General features: G+C 41.2%; 1 protein-coding gene across 4 annotated transcripts in view; it reads right to left on the minus strand.

The window, feature by feature from the left end:
• LOC110290928 (bifunctional heparan sulfate N-deacetylase/N-sulfotransferase 3) overlaps positions 1-18781 on the minus strand; it is a 156359-nt gene that overhangs the window by 62435 nt on the left and 75143 nt on the right. For all 4 annotated transcript variants that reach the window (XR_003836259.1, XM_021157836.2, XM_029475611.1 and 1 more), the window contains 2 exons: positions 10828-11013; positions 6190-6318 (listed from right to left, as the gene is read on the minus strand). Coding sequence is in view for 3 of the 4 variants with exons in the window: in XM_021157836.2 (XP_021013495.1) it covers positions 6190-6318; positions 10828-11013 (315 nt within the window). In the remaining variant the exon portion in view is untranslated. The remainder of the gene's footprint in view (positions 1-6189; positions 6319-10827; positions 11014-18781) is intronic.

The raw sequence follows: 18781 nt of genomic DNA on the forward strand, positions 1-18781 counted from the left end.
GCGCTGACAGGAGCCTCCCCCAAAGGCCAAGCAAGTGTGGTGAAAATGTCAGTCTTCAGGCAAGCCACAACCTTTTGGATAAACAAAGCAAGCAATGACTTTATTCTCAGTCACTAATACAGATAAGTATAAATGACCCAGTCCTCAGGATATCTGCTGATCCAAATAAAAACACTGAAGTAGGGTGACACCCTTGCTTAGTAACCTGCCCTAGTGACATGGAGTTGCCGTTGCCTAGTTAAAGCAATCCCACTCCTCATACCTAGTAATGTGGGTTAGGAGAAAAGGGACTGAAAATTTGTGAAATGTACAGTTTCCCTTACTAGTTCATTTTGCATAAGGCCTATTTTCTTGATTTTTAATTGAAATGAGAGCCCAGTCCATTTGGATGGTACCATCCTTAGGGAAATGGCGGTCCTTGGTGTGTATAAGGAAGGTAGCCGAGCTGGTCACTAAATGGCACTCCTCCTTGATTCTGCTTCAGTTCCTGCGTCCAGGTTCTTGCCTAACCTTCCTACCCTGACTTCCCTCAGTGATGGACCTGTAAGCACCAAAACCCCTTTCTCTCCAGTGTTTAGCATGGCAATAGAGAAAGCAATCTAGGACAGAAATTGATACCAGAGCAATCTAGGACAGAAATTGATACTTGCTGCGATAGACCAGACTTTGTGGCCTTTGTGCTTTAACATGGCTTATGGGAGGAAAATGGAGAATTTTGAAGAATTGGGCTGGAAAAGCCAATGAGTCATCATGGAAATCCAGGCATATTGGGGATTACAGGAATGTGGAGTAATGATGATGATGAACAAGAACACTGCAGAGTGTGTTGTGGAGCTGGACTAAGACTACCCGATAACTTCTGTGTGCTGTGGATGACAGAGCCGGTGGGGTGAGGCTTTCCAGGCCCTTTGAAGACTGTGCCTTACAGTCCATGGCATGCTCCCGGATGCCCCACACTGACTATTTTTGCTGTTGCATTTTGGTTTTGCGTAAGTTTGATTTTTGTGTTTAGGTTCTTACCTTTTAGGATGAGAAGTATTTAATTCATTTTGGATTTTGCAAGAGACTGGAAGTATGAGAACGGATATTTTAAAAAGGCATTGAACTTTTAGAACATTAAAAATTTTAAAGAGTGTGAGAAATTAAAATTTGAAATGTGTTTTATATTGAGATATTAATATTATCTTGAGATCTTAGAGAAAAACAAGAGAGAAAAGGTTTGACAGTCATGTATTTGTGTGGCCAATCTTTTATCATAAAAACTGAAAGCAAGCTATGAATAAGTAAAGGTATAACTCCATGTACATGAGTGTGTGTGTGTGTGTGTGTGTATGTGTGTGTGTGTGCTTGTGTGTACCTGTGTATGATGCAGAAGTTAAGAACACCTGTTGCTCTTGTAGAAGGCAAAGTTTTGGTTCATGATAACCACATAGATTCCCACTACTATCCATAACCTCAATTTCAGGTATCTGATGCCCCTTAGGCTCTCCATAGGCACCAGGCATGCACATAGTGCACAAACATTACATGCAAGTGAAAACATACCTGCATATAAAACAAAATAACTTAGCAAAAGCTTAGCTAGAGGGTCCTTTTATGGGGGAAATGTGTAAAGAGACATACAAGTTGAACGTGCCTATGTGCAGCATCCTCTTTCCATAACAGAATCTGTACAGAGCCTGGATTCCAACCTCAGTCCATTCATGAAGCCACCAACACTCATCACATGGCAGGGCTGCCTGGCCCATGGCACTGAGGTCACTGGAAGACAGCCTAGGTTTTCTCTGCCGGATGGTGCTAGGCTGTCGCTGTACTCCTCTACTTGTGTTACATTAAGTTGATTGGCACTTCTTTTTACACAAGGAAAAACACATTGGCAGCAGTGTAACAGAAGGTCCTTCAACCTAAGTTGTTCTATAGTTGCTGTTTTCTTTTCAAGGTTTACTCTGAAATGAACCCCATTGTACCACCTCTTAACCAACAGTGATGTCGTTCTAACACCTTCAAGCGCTGACCCACGGGGTGATCCTTTAAATGATCTTTAATCACAGTCCTGCCTGTATTTTCACTTTCCAGCCTACGTATCCGATAGCACTTAAGTTCTGTGTCTCCAATACTCATCTACCTTTCTGATGGAAACAACTTCACTAGGTATTGTTGGGGAACAACATTTTAAATTAAGGTCTACATTACTATGTATTCATCCAGCCACCTTCCTTCAAATCTGCTATAATGAAAATTTCTTTCAGCTAATACATAGAATGACCTGATAAGGGGTTTTCACTCCAGTCCTGTCCTAATAAAACATTTCTTCTGCTGAATTCGGACATGTTTCAGTGACGCTGGAGGTTTTGGAACCCGAACATGGCTTTCTCTGATCATTTAATCTCAGTGTGGGAATTCTTGGGAAGCATGCCCCAGTCCTCACTTTGGTCTTCTAGGCAGAGATCACTCATGACAGCACACAACCTCGTGGCTAGACATGGCGGAGTCAAAGCACTGACTTCATACGCACCTGTCTCTACCAGGTAAGGGGAATCCCTCTGTAAGTGATGAATCATTCTCTGGTCCCAGACTGGATCCTCTGCCCCAGATGAATCATTTTAGCTCAAGGTCTGTCTCATGATATATGGCAAAAGCTGCCTTTTGTTCAAATTAGTCAATCTTTGCTTACTGAAAATAATTATCTTCAGAAAGTTTTCTAATCTACAAATAAAAGCCTGTATTTCATTTTACCCCTTTGTTCCATTTGGGTATCTTCATAAAAATAAATAAACTTGTTAAATATGATTGATAAAGTTTGAAAAGTAGTAGGTGTTGTAAGAGCTTGCTCAGTCAATATAAATTGGCACCCAGGTTAATCTAACCATTGCTATTAGCATTTTTAGGTTAAAATTTATATATTTGTTTATTAATGAAAAACATTACGTATCAGATAATAGGTAAAATATTTAACATAAGTTCATTATACACAAGTGACTGATTTTTAAATATCTTTTGTGTTGAGTGGAGATCATTTGGTCCATATAGTTCAGAGATAATCATAGGGGATTTTCAAATATTACATCATCAATGGCTAGACAGTCACACAGATGGGCTCCAAGTCCATTGCTGGATCAGAATCTTGTAGAATACAGATTTAAGGATCTATAACCTTTGATGATTTTGTTAGCATTTTACAGGTTTTTAATCGAGTCTTTGGTTCACAATCTTACTCTAATGGGCTTCTTTTCTCTGCACATTACTGATAAAGTGAGGAAAAAGAAAAAAAAAGAAATCCATACAGACTGGCTAAAAGTATAGATAATTTAAAGCCAGGAATGGGGCTGCACACCTTAATTTCCAGCACTTGGGAGGCAGAAGCAGGAGGTCTCTGAGTTCCAGCCCAGCCTGAACAATGTAGTAAGTTCCAGGTCAGCCAGAGCTACATAGTGAGACTCTGTCTTTCAAAACGACCCTGAGATTCCACCTGACACCAATCAGAATGGCTAAGATAGAAACCACAGATGACTACACATGTTGGAGAGGATGTGGAGAAAGAGGAATACTCCTCCATTGCTGGTGGGATTGCAAACTGGTACAACCATTCTGGAAATCAATCTGGAGGTTCCTCAGAAAATTGAATCTACCTGAAGACCCAGCTATACCACTCTTAGGAATATACCTAAAGATTCCCCACCATGCCACAGGGATACCTGTTCCACTATGTTCATAGGAGCCTTATTTGTGATAGCCAGAAGCTAGAAGCAACCCAGATGTCCCATGACAGAATAACGGATACAGAAAATGTGGTTCATTTACACAATGGAATACTACTCAGCTATTAAGATGGAGGACATCCTGAATTTTGCAGGCAAATGAATGGAACTAGAAAATATCATCCTGAGTGAGGTCACTCAGACCTAAAAGGACATACATTGTATATACTCACTAATAAGTGGATATTAGCCATAAAGTACAGAATACCCAAGATACAGTCCACAGAACTCAAAAAGGTCAACAAGCTGAAATGTCCAAGTAAGGACACCTCAGTCCCACTTGGGAGGGAGAAGAAAGCAATCACACATGGGGAGGAAGAGAGGGACCTGGGAGAGAAAGTGGGCGGGGGTGGGGGGAGTGAAATGGCGAGGGGAGAGGGCAACCTGATCTGGTATTGGGTGAGGGAAAAGGACTGAAGCCCCAAGGGCCAGCAGAAAGAATGGAAACAGGCAACCTAAGGAGATAGGAGGTTGAAGGGACTCTCCATAGTGTACCAGAGACCTGGGAGGTGAGAGAATCTCAGAACTCAAAGGGAGGGACCTTAGATGAAATGCTCAACAGTAGGGAGAGGGGACTTGTAGAGCCCATCTCCAGCAGGAAGACAGGGCATCAAATGAGGGAGAGGGGGGCCATGCCACAGACACAACTCTGACCCATAATTGTTCCTGACTGAAAGAATTACAGGGATGGAAATGAAGAGGGGCCTGAGGAAAAGAGGGTCCAGTGACAGGCTCAAAGTGGGATCTAGCTCAAGGGGAGGTCCCAAGGCTTGACACTATTACTGAGGCTATGGAGTGCTTACAAAAAGGGACCTAACAATACCACACTCCCGAAGACCCAACAAACAGCTGAAAGAGTCAGATGCACCCAACCAATGGACAGAAGCAGCTGACCCCTGTTGTTGAATTAGGGAAGGCTGAAAGAAGCTGAGGAGAAGGACAACCCTGTAGGAGGACCAGCAGTCTCAATTAATCTGGACCCTAGAGATCTCTCAAACACTGGATCACCAAACAAGCAGCATACACCAGCTGATATGAGGCCCCCAACACATATACAGCAGAGGACTGCCCGGTCTGTGTTCAATGATAGATGATGCATCTTACCCTCAAGAGACTGGAGGCCCTAGGGAGTTTAGAGGTCAGGCAAGGTGAGGAGGTGGGGACATCCACGTGGAGATAAGGGTTGGGAAGGAGGTATGGAATGTGGAACAGTTGGAGGGTAGATGGGGCAGGGATAAAATATGGAGTATAAAAAATTAATTAATTAAAAAAGGAAAAACCAACAAAACAAAATATAGATAATCTAGAAGGGGTTATTTGTGGAACATAGATCAGAAATATTTGCTTGGATAGGGTTTAGTTAAGTTTGATAGCCTTCCTAAAGGCTGAATGCTATAAAGGATTCTGAGTTATGAACTAAAGCTACAGATGCTACAGAAGATGAGTTACCTTTTCATTTATCTTCTTTTCTAACAGCTAAAAATAAGATTTGCTTTTGAACATAGTAGATGATGAAGAATACTTACAGTTTTATTTGTCGAGCCTGTAAAAGTAAGGTCAAACTGAGACTCTTTCAAATTTTATTGTTTATTTCAATCATATCCAACTTTTATCCTGGTAATTTTTTATTTGGAGATAATTGCAGTTTTCCATCTTGAATATTGCTAAGGCCAAGGGCAAATCCATACATTTGAAAATAAATTTTATCTTTATTTTTCCTATTCTCTTTCATGGGAGGAAATCGCTAACAGCTTTTCCCTTCTGCAGGTTCCTTCAATAGTTTTTCTTTCAGCACACGATTTTATGACACTCACCGCTAGGAAAATTAATGTACCAGTGGCTTATTGCGCTGCTGATACACTAGTATTAAGATATGAAGGAGAAAGAGCAGCACACCATTAATCAGGGATGCTTCACCACCCAGCACGGCAGACCCAGCATGGATGGAGAATGAGAGAGGCCTTTTACCCAGCTCCTATCTTCGTGCTTACAAAATCTGTGCTTTCTTATATCAGTGAGGAGAGAGGATGAGAGAGTTGGACAGAGGAGAAAAGGAAAGGGTGAAAGGGGGAGAAAGAGGGAAAGAAGAGAGATCAGTGAAAGAAGAGAGGATGGGCCAGAGGACAGAGAGAGAAGAGAGAGGAGGCAAGAGAGAAAAAGAAGGGAAAAAGCAAGGGAGGACAGGAAGGAAGGAAGTAGGGAGAGGTGGAGGGAGGGGAGGGAAGGATCAGGCGGATCAGGAAGATCAGGAGGATCAGGAGGATCAGGAGGATCAGGAGGAGCAGGAGGAGGGAGGGTAATTTTATTCTCCATAGACACGATGTCCATGCTGTTTGGTAACTATCCAATCCCCATTTCTCCCTCAAGGTGATGTTTGTGCACCTTGCCATTTCAAACGTTATTTATTTGAACAGAGACTCCAAGTACTTACTGGGTTGAGAACCACAGTGAAGAAGAGCTCCCCTCCATGAATACTCTTGTCCAGTTCCCTGGGGCCCCCTGGATACTCCTTGTAGAAAATTGTGTGGGTGAAGAGCCCGCAGGTTTGTCTTGGGAGAACCTGAAGGAAAGAGGGGCAAGTAAGGGGAACGTTCTGGTTTCCATCATGCAATCTTAACTTGTTTTCCCCGTGGAAAGCATATAAAGGCATTTATTGAACGATAACCAGGAAACACTGTTGCAAGGGGCCTCAAATGCCAGGTGTGAAGGTCGCTGGGTCCAAAAGGAAGACAGTATCTGTTTAGTTGGTAGCTTTAGAAAGTATTGTAAACAAAATGACAAAAGGTCACTTTGCAGAAAGAAGGGCTTTCCATCCTTTGCTGCCAATGGCCACATCTGTGATGAGGTCTTTGTTGTTGTTGCTACAGATTTCTCCATTACATGAACGTGTAATTATAAAAGAAGTTGTGTAAGACATACTGTTCTCAGCGAAGCCTCACACAGAGAGATGTGGAGTGGCCTGTGCTTGCCGTACTTGGAGACAGAAAACCAATGAGTATATTTGAGAAAGCTGGGAGTTCTTCAGCACCATGTGGTTGGGCATTCTGGTCATTGCTTGCAGGAAATTTATCATCATTTTATTGCCTTAACACAAAGCATTTTTAGTTCCAGGACCATTTTGCAAACATTACCTGTTCAAGACTTCCTACATCTTCAGCCTTCCATGTACACTATATATGTTCCAGTAGTGCAGACAATATTGTAAGAGATTTTATTCTACTTTTTGGATGCTTTCCCAGGAAATATAATTCTTAGCTCAGTCAATGTACCAGATACTTCTGAGTCAATCAAGACTACATGTGTCTCATTTATTTTGCTAAAACAAATATACTGAGAAGATATTTTATCTTAGGTCAGTTAAGATATTTCAGTTTAAATCTCAGGTTTATTAGCTGGGGATTGTTTATGCCTTAAAGTATCATGAACTGTCAGAATGCCACGCAAAAAACCACAGCCAAGAAAGGGGAACTGATAGAGAAAGGGTTCCAGCTGAATCAGGTATCCTCACTATCAATCGCCGGACATGGAACTTCATGGAACTTAAAAGCCATTTTCAGGCTTGACTCACGGACTTGGCAAATACTTTTTCTAAACTCGATGCTTGTTCACGTAGGAGAACAGAAGTGTGCTTGCACGTGCACTCGTGTGTGTGTGTGTTCTATTCTTAGAAGACAATATTTATCAGAGATACGATTGAAATACATTGTATGAAATTTTCAAAAATTAATAAAAATATTAACAGTCTATTAAGGTAAGGAGACATAGCCAAATAAAATAAGTAATATTAAGTAATACTTATCTGTGGTCAAATGTCAGGCTACTGATACATTTTAAAGGGTATGCCTTCAAGTAAATGACTTTTAGGGTTCAGTTTGTGTATCTTGCTTAGAAATCGCAGCATACACGCATGACTGTCTGTGAAGCTAGCTTGCCCAGGTCATTTGAGTAGAGACAGAATTGTGAAGAAACTTGAATGTTGTCTTTTTCTTAAATTCTGTGAGTTTGAATAAAGTAAAGGGGAGGCTTTGCTCTAAAAATATGTGTACCCCCATGAGTCTTGGAGCCTCAGTGGGCCACAATGGGAGGCTGGGGAGACAATTAGGGGTGGGATCAGGGTCCTGATCCACTGTCTTGATTTGAGATGCAGCTATAGGATGATGGACGCATTTCTTGAAACAGCTCTTATGCTATGGAAGGATGAGAACCCTCTCCACAGTATTTTAATGGAGACTTTCCCTCAGATAATGGTGGTAGTGTAACACTGTGAAATTCAAACTTGGAAACTGTGTAGCCTCTTCCAGCCTTGAGCAGGCTGGCTGAGACCTGATCTGCCACTGTCAGCTAGCCCACCTACAGTGGAGTCTTCTGACCTAGATTAGGTCTATTGTCCTGCCACATCTGTGGTTTCCTTCAAGACACCACTACCTGCTGAGAGGCTGAACCTGTTTCTCCCGCGCCCCCCCCCCCCATCCTGACAAATGGAGATCCTGGCATGGTGGGGTTGGGTTCCCCCACCTTTGTAAGTTCAGACTCTTAAGTAAACATTGGTTTTGATCAGAAAATTTTGTTTTAGCTCGTTATTTCTCTCACAATTTCTCCCATACAGCCCCAGGAACCTGATTCCTGTAGCTGTGGGAGGCTATAAAACTGTAATCTTTGTAGTTGCTGACAGTTCTTGGGAAATGGTGAAAGCCTTAGACAGCAAGTCAAGGCACAGTAGTATAACACCAAGGAACCGTGTTAACAGTGAATTGGCCAGCGCTGGCCAGTGTGTGTGTGTGTGTGTGTGTGTGTGTGTGTGTGTGTGTGTGTGTACAGTTAAATTGGTGAGAGGCCCTATCCCTGGGCTGCCCTCTATAGCCAGTGTGTACAGTGAGAATGAATCTTGTTGCTCATAGGCCTCTGTGTCTACCCAAAGAGTCACATTTAACAACCAGGTTCCAGGGTTGAGAACACTAGTTTGGTATTCATTCCTTACTGTGTGAGGATAAAAAGTGCCCAGTGAAGAGGCCCCATGTCCTACTAATTCATGAGGGAGACTCATGGAAGGAATGCATGAATTCAGAGAATAAGAAAACTGTAGGTCTATTTGAGAACCACAGCACTGCACAGTTGGTTACATATGTTAAAAGGAAGGTTTGGTGGGATAGGAATAGGTCGGGCATCTCTGGGAAGCCATTCACAGTGAACACAGCAGTCTGTGCTGTGGAAGACAGAAATGCAGGCGTAATGCTCAATATCTCCAGTTTCTTAAGTGTGCTTTAAAGAGTATGCAGATAGCGGAGACTCATAAGGGTAGAAAGGTCAGGAGGAGTCACAGGCTGGCATTGCCTACTGGCTAGCCTTCATGGAAGGGTGAGGAGAAGGTGCAAACTGACCAAGTGGGAGCTGGTACCACAGTGGACATAATAACCAAGCAGTAAGTTAAGATGGTGGATTCAAAAAGAGTGAATGAAAAGAAAGTCTAAAGGAATGATTGTGGGTGTTTGATTTACAGTGGGAAGTTTGAATTACATAAATGAAGTAGTGATAGCAGGATCCATGATAGCATGAAGAGAAAAATACTCTTAAGTCTTTTGATTTTAATTTGTGGATGATTTCAGTTCCATTAGAAAACCTGGGTGTGACAAAAGATTCTAGGGTTTCTGCCTCAGTTCCCGGCTCTTGCCCTCCAGTCTTTTAGGAGGGCGTCTGGCTCTCCAGTTCTTAACTTGTAGGCCTATTGGATGGCTCGTCATGATTTTCTACATAACCCACAGCCTGCTGAACACTCTTCAATGTGGAAATTCTCATGTATAAGCCCACACATTGAATCCATATGAAAGCAGAAATCATAGGGACAACCGTGTCAAAGCAGGAAATCTGCCTAAGCTTTGATTAACAGCAACACTGATGCGTTTGCAACACATTCAGGAGGTACCGGAAATGAAGTCCTTTGGGCAGGAGCTTCAACAGGACAGAACTGGACTGAATATAGCCTCAGAGACCGAGGCTCGCCACCATAGAACTGCCGACATTGAAATAGCGAAAGAACACCACCAATTGCTTTTAAATTATGATCTTCAATGGGTTTTTAAAACTCCCTCTCATCAGAAAGTTGGCTGACCGAAGCATGATAAATTCACTTTGAGTACCAAGGAGGGGCAAGCTGGGAGAAGAATGTGGCCATTACATCCTCTTCTAGGGTTTATAGCATTTTTCTTGTTGAAGGACACATGGATAATGGGCACTAAATCCATGTTAAATGCCATTATACACTTGAATTTTTGCAGACATTAGAAAACTGTGTGAACAGAAGTGAACTGCGCCTACCCTAGAGGCCGGATTATCTGACCACATGTATCTGCCTAACCTAGCACTCTGGGGCTCATCAGCTTCCTGGCTGTTTCTCTGCAGTGTGTGAGTCTAAATCAGAGGCTGTGCTTTCTTTCACTAATAACTTTCCTTAAGTTCTGACTTGGGAAAAAATAGGGTCCAATGGCTGACTTTGACGGAGCCACGCATTCTTATATATCACATGGTTTTGTTACCACTTCAGAAAACGAAATGAGACAGAGCCGCTCCAGAGTAGTGATTTAGCCATTTGTTCTCTGTTGTCTGGTGGTGAATCATGACTTCACACATGGCTTCTTGCTGCACACAGTGCAGTGTTTTGGGAGGACCTGGCATGGTAAAGAGCTGCAACCTGACAAGTTTATGAAAAGGGAACATGGTGATTGTAGACAGACACCATGACTTTTATCTACTGAAAGACTTTTGTAAGTAATGTTAGAGTCTAAAATTATTTCTAAAATTGACATAATGTTTTCTTAGCATTTTTACATGACTGATTGCTTGCAAGCATGAATGCCAGGAAAAGAAGCCTTTCATTTGTATTTTTTCTGAGCTCTAGGAAGTAGGAAGACACAGCTGTCATTAGTGAGTCTTCCTGAGGTATGACATCACTCTTCACACAGCAAGCCCTTTCCCAAGCCATATTTGTAACCCTTGTCTCTCCCCTTTCTCCGTCTTCGCATGTGTACTGTCACCAGGAGGAAGGGACCAAACCCTACAGGTGCAGGATGCTCACCATGATGTTTTTGTGGATGAAGCCTCTCCGATATCTAGCTGGTTTCAGATGTGGATATTCTTCAGTGCTGGTGATTTTAATATTCCAAACCTTCTTCCAGGCCTCATAAAGCTGAACGTGGACAGGGTAGACACCTGAATGGTGAGGGGACACTGCATATCCCATATCAGTAGGGATGCCGTGCTCCTAAGACCAAGAAAACTCTCATTAGAATGTGGGAAGCTTGACCTTTCATTCCACCTCCTCCCCAGAGTCTCACTACAGAGCCCAACCCTAAACTTACTGTGAACTCACAGCGATTCTCCTGCCTCATCCTCCCCAGTGCTATGATTATAGGCACACACCACCACGCTTAACTTTGAAGATTTGTCTTGATTATACTTTTCTTCTTGGGATTTGAAATATACTCTAAATACATGTTTTCAAATCCATCATTAGTTATTGTTTGGTGCAATTAAAATGATATATATTAAGACCATGAGAATACTTGACGTTGGGTAGCCATCAGCCAATCTTATTGTGTTGATTAGGTGGGAGGTGGGAGGAAGGGCAAAAGACTGTACTTCACTTAACACATTCTTGGCCACCTGTTCTTCCCACTGATCATAATTTTAAGAGTTAAGTAACAAATACATTCTACAAACAATATTCAGCTTGTTCCATGGGATACAAAGAATGATGAACTTTCCAAGTATAACTGGCCTGCTCAAAGGATCTTGCTGTGCCTGCTATACTTTCTATCACGTTTGCTACATTTCTTTTGTAGCTTCATTATGTAATGGCATGCTGTAACATGTGTGGCAGTAACACAACTAAATCTCAGCAGAAGCACAGAGGCTTTATTGCAAACTGCAGAAAATTTTTTCTAGGGCATGTTTTGGTGTTTTTTTATTGTTGCTGCTTTTTAAAAGAGGAAGCCCCTCATCGTTTAAGCAGAAGGTACCCAAAGAGAAAAACAATCTGGGAATTTACACGGTTTAAATAAAACACCACACACACACACACACACACACACACACACACACACAGATACTAGTTTAGTTAAAAGCAAACACCTTCCAAACTACACATGCATAAATGTGTATGAAGAAGCGACTAAGAATAGCTTGAAGAGTTCCTTCCTTATCCAGGTCCTTCCCAGGTCCTGCCAATTCTGTTAGAAAATCCTGGTGACTGCTGATTTATTTTGGAGAGGGTTTGGGCTAACTTGGAGTCACTGTAATTGTTGAGGCTTTAGGTGCCCCAGGAATGCTTATCCATTGCTCTTGGCACATAGAGAGAGTTTCCCAGACACAAACCGTGAAATCAATGTTTTAGAAGAAGAACACTCCAGGTTTTAGTATTGACGGGTATTTTTTTTCCTGAATGACTCGTTTTGCTCTCTGTTTATATTTTTGAATTGCTTGACAACTTTCAAAGACTCCACTGAAATAATCTGTCTTTGAATTAGTCGTGGATATCTTTTTCACACCCAAGGGCAATTTCACACAGAGGATCAGAGGATCAGGCTGCCAAATAGACCGCCTTGAAGAAATGTGCTACAAATGGATGCGGAAGGCAAAGAGATCTGGGTTGCTTTCCTTCTCAACCTAGAGAATATCAAAAAAAGGGAGAGAGGCATAAGTAACATCTGCTCACAAGAGAGCCAGCTGCCAGGTGTCACCACCCCACAGTGGTAACTGTCCTTCCTCTCAGGAGCTTCATGTACTCTTCAAAAACCCCCTCAGTCCTCTCTAGGAAGGATGCTAGAAACGGGAGAAACACAGAGCGGCTAAGAGAAACAGAGAGAGATATCGAGACAAGATGGGGAACACACAAGAGATAGACTGAAGGATGATGGAGAAGGATTGACAACTTCCCTTTTATCTTCAACCTTTGTAGACATTTCAATACTTATCCAATCACTATCATATAATTTAGGACTTCTTTTAAATAGAAGTGAAGCATCTCCTTGCTCCCCCTCCCCCTCCCCAGTTTTAATTAACTCAGATTAAGTCACTTTAAAAAAATCTAAGAATTATGTACCAAGATGTAATTTTGTTAGAAAAGGTCACTAAAGTACCAGTCTCAAATACTTTAAGAATAGGAGTGCAAGTTAAAGATCAGACAAAATGGATTCCCATCAAAGATGTTGAAGGAAAATAACGGACAATGACATGTTACGAACTTCTTAGAGAACACGGTGAGGAAGCAATCCACAAGAACCAGAGCTAAATTTCAAACTCGAAATGCCCGGGAATCCACAAGCAATGATGTTGGTCAAAAGGTCAAGGTAGTTTGTCCGTGCTTGCTTAGTGCTCTTGTGATTCCAGGGAATTGGATGCATAGCAAAAAGATGACTTAGCATAGGAAGGATGGCTCCTTTCTTTGACTACTTGAAGAATGTTTGATATATGTAGGTTTCATTTCTATTTGCTACTGTTTGTTAAAGTTTCACTTTTCTTTTGCAGGCTGGTGCAGTGATCAGGATATTTCACAACCACACTTACATCTGGCATTTGGGAGAATAGCTAACCACATCTAATCCCCCAACCCCCTTTTCTAGCCATTGCACAGCCCGCTACAGAGCTCAAAGTGCTGAGAAGTCATTAAGTAGAGAACCAATTACTATGGCTCTTGCAGCAGGGCCACTCAATGAATGTAGCTGACTGTTGTTACCCCATCCAAATGCTTTCGTGTGCTGTGATTTTAACACACAACCACACAACTTGACCTGGAGACTACAGTATGTCTGAACCTCCATTTATTGATTAATTTATTATTAAAAGATACAGAGTCCTTTTCTCTACCTCTACTGAGGATTTGGGAATCATATCTCATGGCTCCTCCTCCTCCTCCTCCTGCTCCTCCTCCTTCTCCTTCTCCTTTCGTTTTGTGGGCCATTTTCTTTGGAACCATATAAATACACCCATTTCTCATAGCTCTCTGGTGGAGTAAGAGCTTTAGAAATAATTTTATATAAAGACTATAGAAACCCATATCTGCACTTAGTGCTCCTAAGTACAGCCTGTTATCATTTCCCATGAATACTACAACTAGTGAAACCCTTAAATGTGTTTACTCTTCTCTGAATTCGCTGCAGTAGCATAGTAGACCCCTGTCTAAGGCCATTTGGTACAGGTCTCTAGTATTCCACCCATATTTCTCACTTGGCCCCCCCAAACCATTCCCCATATAGCAGACAAAGAAATTTCTGATAGACTCAAATATGATATGACTTGTTATTTAAAATCTTCCAGGCTGTCCTCTTGCACATAAATACATAGTGATAGCCTGACTGTGCTCTGTGCCTCCCTTGCTGCTAAAATCCAGCCTCCCAAGGTTTACTCCTCATCTCTTCTTTCATCATGGTAACCTTTCCTGAAGTTCACCAAATTCCTAGTATCACCCTCTTTTGCAGTCTGGAGTGTTCCTACTCTAATACCCGCCCCCACCCTCCATCAACTTTTTGAGCAGGATCCCTTTGCATATTCTTGGCTGCCTTGAAACTCTATACTATATAGAGCAGGTTAGCCACAAAATCATAGAGATCTGCCTGCCTCTGCCTTCTGAGTGCTGGCATTGAAAGCATGTACCACTATATCCAGCTTCCTATTCCATTCCCTTCTCTGAGTAAATCTATAGATGAGAATTGCGAATAGGATATATTAGTGCAACAGTGGCACTAATGTTATGGGGGTAACCACCACTCTTGCATTTGAAGCCCATTCCATAAGGCTGAACCCACACGTGATGCTGCTAGAGTGGCCAAGAATTCTATATCTGCTAAAGAAACATCCAATAAAATGATTCCTAATGAGTAGCCTTTCCCCCCCAAAGTGATATAGCATAATTGTATAAATGTTTCTTTAAGTCTCTTCTATACTAAATGACTCTAAGAAGTCTGGGTTCTGTTTTATCTACTGCTGTCTACTCATTGTCTTCCCAACTGCAAACAAGACAAACATCTATGAACAAGTGTGGAGATGATGCTGATGCTCACCACCCTCTTCTTTTAATTTTTCACTTTCTGAATTATCTCAGCTCAACTGTCAGTTTGTTCGAAGTATAGATATATAGTAACTGACTGAGGAATTTTAGTTACTGCATAAATAATACATGCAAACACTTTTGAAGATGTAGTTGAAATTATTACTATTCCAGGGTCAAACCTTAAATATATAATTTCAAAATAATAATGTTTTTACAATATCAAACTTTTCTTATGTTATACTATACGCTATAATAAAAACTTATGTTTTACAAAATGAAGAGTTTTCTTACATTATCATTCAGATTTTCCAGATAGACAACTTAAAAACTTATCCAAGTAGATAACTTAAAAGACAAGGTTTGCTATAATCCTTGGGAAAATTCTCTCAAAGACTACAGGAAGTAAGAAAGAAAATCAGTATTCAAGTATTCAAACAACACAACCTCTTTATTATCAAAGTACTAACTCTGACAGTTATTTAAACTCTGACTGGTAATTAAGAATGGTGTTTTACTTTTGTTGTTTCTCTCAGTGTTAATCTCTCTAAGCAGAAGAACCTTCGTGTTTCCCATCCATGACCAGAGAGCCCACTGCTTCTCTTATTTCACGGATAAGCAAGCCTGTTGTCTATCGTAATTTCTAAGCCCACAGTGATTGTCTACCATCTGTTGGATATTCTGTCGTCTACAGAGAAAACAGCCAGGAAACTGCAGCAATGCACTTTGGAAAACTTCTAGACACCTTTCTGCTTGTAGTTTTAGTTGGAATGTCGCATTTTCTCAGAATATAATGCTTTGGTTAACTACCTCACAACACTGGGATTCACATTTGCAATTTACATGAGTTTGAGATAAAGCCTCCTTCTATTTACACTTAGTATTATGGTCCTAGAAACATCTATGAAAAGACAGATTCTTTTTCTTTGACTTTGTAAGTGCCTTCCTTTAGGACTGTGACTGTTGGAGATACTGTTTCACAAAGAGTGCACTTACCTAGAAGATGAGAGTATCTTTAGAAAATAAGATAAGACTCAATGTTTGAATATATTCTTTTCATATAATTCATATATATATACATATATATATATACACATACATACATACATACACACACAGACATATAGATGCGCTTTTAAAGACATTTCTTGAATACAAGGCACATTTAAAAGACAGTTTGTTTTCCTAATGTAAAACTGATAGCTCATATATACATCTCTGGTCCTGAGTACCTACAGGGCCTGTGGTGGCCAAGGGATCAGACCATGACCTCAGGGACAACTGAGGGTAAGTGTTAAATGGCAGTGACAGGGGTCAGAGTGGCCCAGTGTATGTGAAGACTGTTCAAAAGAAACCTAATAATTCAGGATCTCTCTCTCAGAGAGTAAGAGTTTGGCCAGTATGCTAAGACTGTTAAATACTAGACCAGTTTCTGTGCTAAATGATAGTATTGCTGATATAGCTTAAAATTAAAGCTCTTGGAAGATAATTAGATGAGGAATCGTATTTTTCCCAGTCAAATGTGAAATAAACGCGTTGCCCAAGCAGTCCTTAAGTTTAAGATTAAAAAAAACTATTTCCAGTAGGGTACAGTGACACACAGTAGGGCACAATGGTACACTGTGTGGTACATGCCTGCAATCCCAGCACTTGGAAAATTCCATGAAGGAATACCATGAGTTCAAGGTCAACCTGTCTTTGAAAGCTACGCTAAATTAAAATTTTTGCCATTTTCACTTTATTTTTTTGGTTTTATAAGTAAATTTATGTTTACATGCTAAATATAAATACATTATTTTTAATATATGGTTTAACTGTAAACATATATTCTTTCCTATTTACATTTTACAGGAGTAATGACACATTTATAAACATTTGGTTAGTAATTTGTAGGTCTAGCTACTGCACATATCTGTTTTTCTTATATATGCGCTTCAATTTGCAGTACAAATTGAAAAACCCTACTGTGATGGCTATGTCCCTTTGAGTGAACTTGCCTTAAGGATTTGAAGTCACCCTCTGCTGGCAGTCATTGTATAAATGATTTATTTGCTCATTCACATGCTGGGATCCTGGAACCCCTAAATCCTTGCAATTTCCCAAAGTCCCAAGCAGGGTCTTTATTGTTCATGACAAAGTTGAGATCATATTTGAGTTTATGCTTAGGCTAAAAGGAGCAACTGTGTAATTAGAGAGTAGGGCACTGAGGCGGGTAATAGAGGTGACCTTCTGGCAGGAGGGGAGAGTTGGAGAGTGAGTTCTGTCACAAGGACGGTGAGTCAGTCACTCTATCATGCTGATGGAGTAAAACCTTAACAAGCACTAGGATTCAAGGCTTATTCCCTGACTGATAATATTCACTCAGCCTCAGAAACCTCAGAAAGCAAAGACTCTTTGTCTTGCAGTGTGGAGAACAAAAACCTGCTACAATAATATAATCAACAAAACTCCCTGGATAAAGATGTTAATGGTGTTAATAATGAGATCTTGTGAGACAGGACGGAAGTGTGACCCTACCCTTCCGAAGAAACATTCTGAGAGAAAGCATACAGTGTTTAATTAACTCATTGGTAAGAAAAGGCTCCCATCCTTTCAGTATCCAAAGACACAAGTACAAGGGAATGAGATTCTCAGGGTCTCAGGGACCCCGAGACAGGCAGCTGGGATGGGTGAGACAGCCTGGTCTGAGTCCTGGGCCCTGTCTCTCTGTGTTAAACAGACTGAGCAGTAGAATACTGTTTACATATACAGTGCCTTGGGCTCTTCTCTGACCACTGTTAGAGGCAGTGAAAGTGACTATTTCATCTCTTTCAGCAAAGCAAAGGGCTCAAGGAAAGAGGACCAAGGGGAAAAGCCCCCGTGGTCCCAAAGAAACAGCAGGATAAAACATGAATCCTGTTTTAGAGACGACTCAAGAACTAAGGCATTCGGAAAGGCCACCCACCCTGATAGAGATCCCACCAGCTACAACTGGCTGTAGTGCAAAGAGCTGCCATCAGGGAGTGGCCGCAAGTGCTTCTTGCAATTATCCTGTTCACTCAGGCATTGGATGATCAGACAGCAGTTGCTTGATCTTTCCCACAGCTACAGGCCAGAGACGAGGCAGGGGTTGCTGGAAAAGAGGGTGTGTCCACTATATACGGCGCATATATGGCATATGAGAGGGGTTGGGGAGCAGGAATAAGGGGATGATGATGTAATTATATTTTAATTTAAAAATTAAAAAAACTTATTAAGTTAAATAAATCCCTCCATTGTTATTTCTGCACCCTCAAACGTCAGAATTCTTACATAAGTGCATACATACGTGCTTAAAGAACACTATCACAACCCATATCATTTAATAAAATATTTAAGTTGACAAGTGAAGATATCAACAGCAAATCTACTTTGATATCTTAATTTTAAAGAAAATTGACATTATGTGTCTACAATGAGGCAAGGATCAGCCCCATTGTACCATTCCTATGATAGGGTTACAGCAATGAGCTCTTTTTTTTTTTTTTTTTTCAAGACAGGGTTTCTCTGTGTAGTCCTGGCTGTCCTGGAACACTTTGTAGACTAGGCTGGCCTCAAACTCAGAAGTCCACCTGCCTCTGCCTCCCGAGTGCTGGGATTAAAGGCGTGCGCCACCATGCCCGGCTTAGCAACGAACTCTTTTTTTTAAGGCATTAATATATGTATATTAATTAATATTAATATAATTAATATATATTAATTAGGTATTTATTTCATTTACATTTCCAATGTCATCCCAAAAGTCCCCCACACACTCCCCCACCAACTCCCCCACCCACCCACTCCCACTTCTTGGCTCTGGTGTTCCCCTGTACTGAGGCTTATAAAGTTTGTACGACCAATGGGCCTCTCCACTGATGGCCGACTAGGTCATCTTCTGCTACATATGCAGCTAGAGACACGAGCTCTGGGGGGGTACTGGGTAGTTCATATTGTTGTTCCACCTATAGGGTTGCAGATCCCTTTA

Source organism: Mus caroli, chromosome 3 (genome assembly GCF_900094665.2).
Source record: "Mus caroli chromosome 3, CAROLI_EIJ_v1.1, whole genome shotgun sequence".
Lineage (NCBI taxonomy): Eukaryota > Metazoa > Chordata > Mammalia > Rodentia > Muridae > Mus > Mus caroli.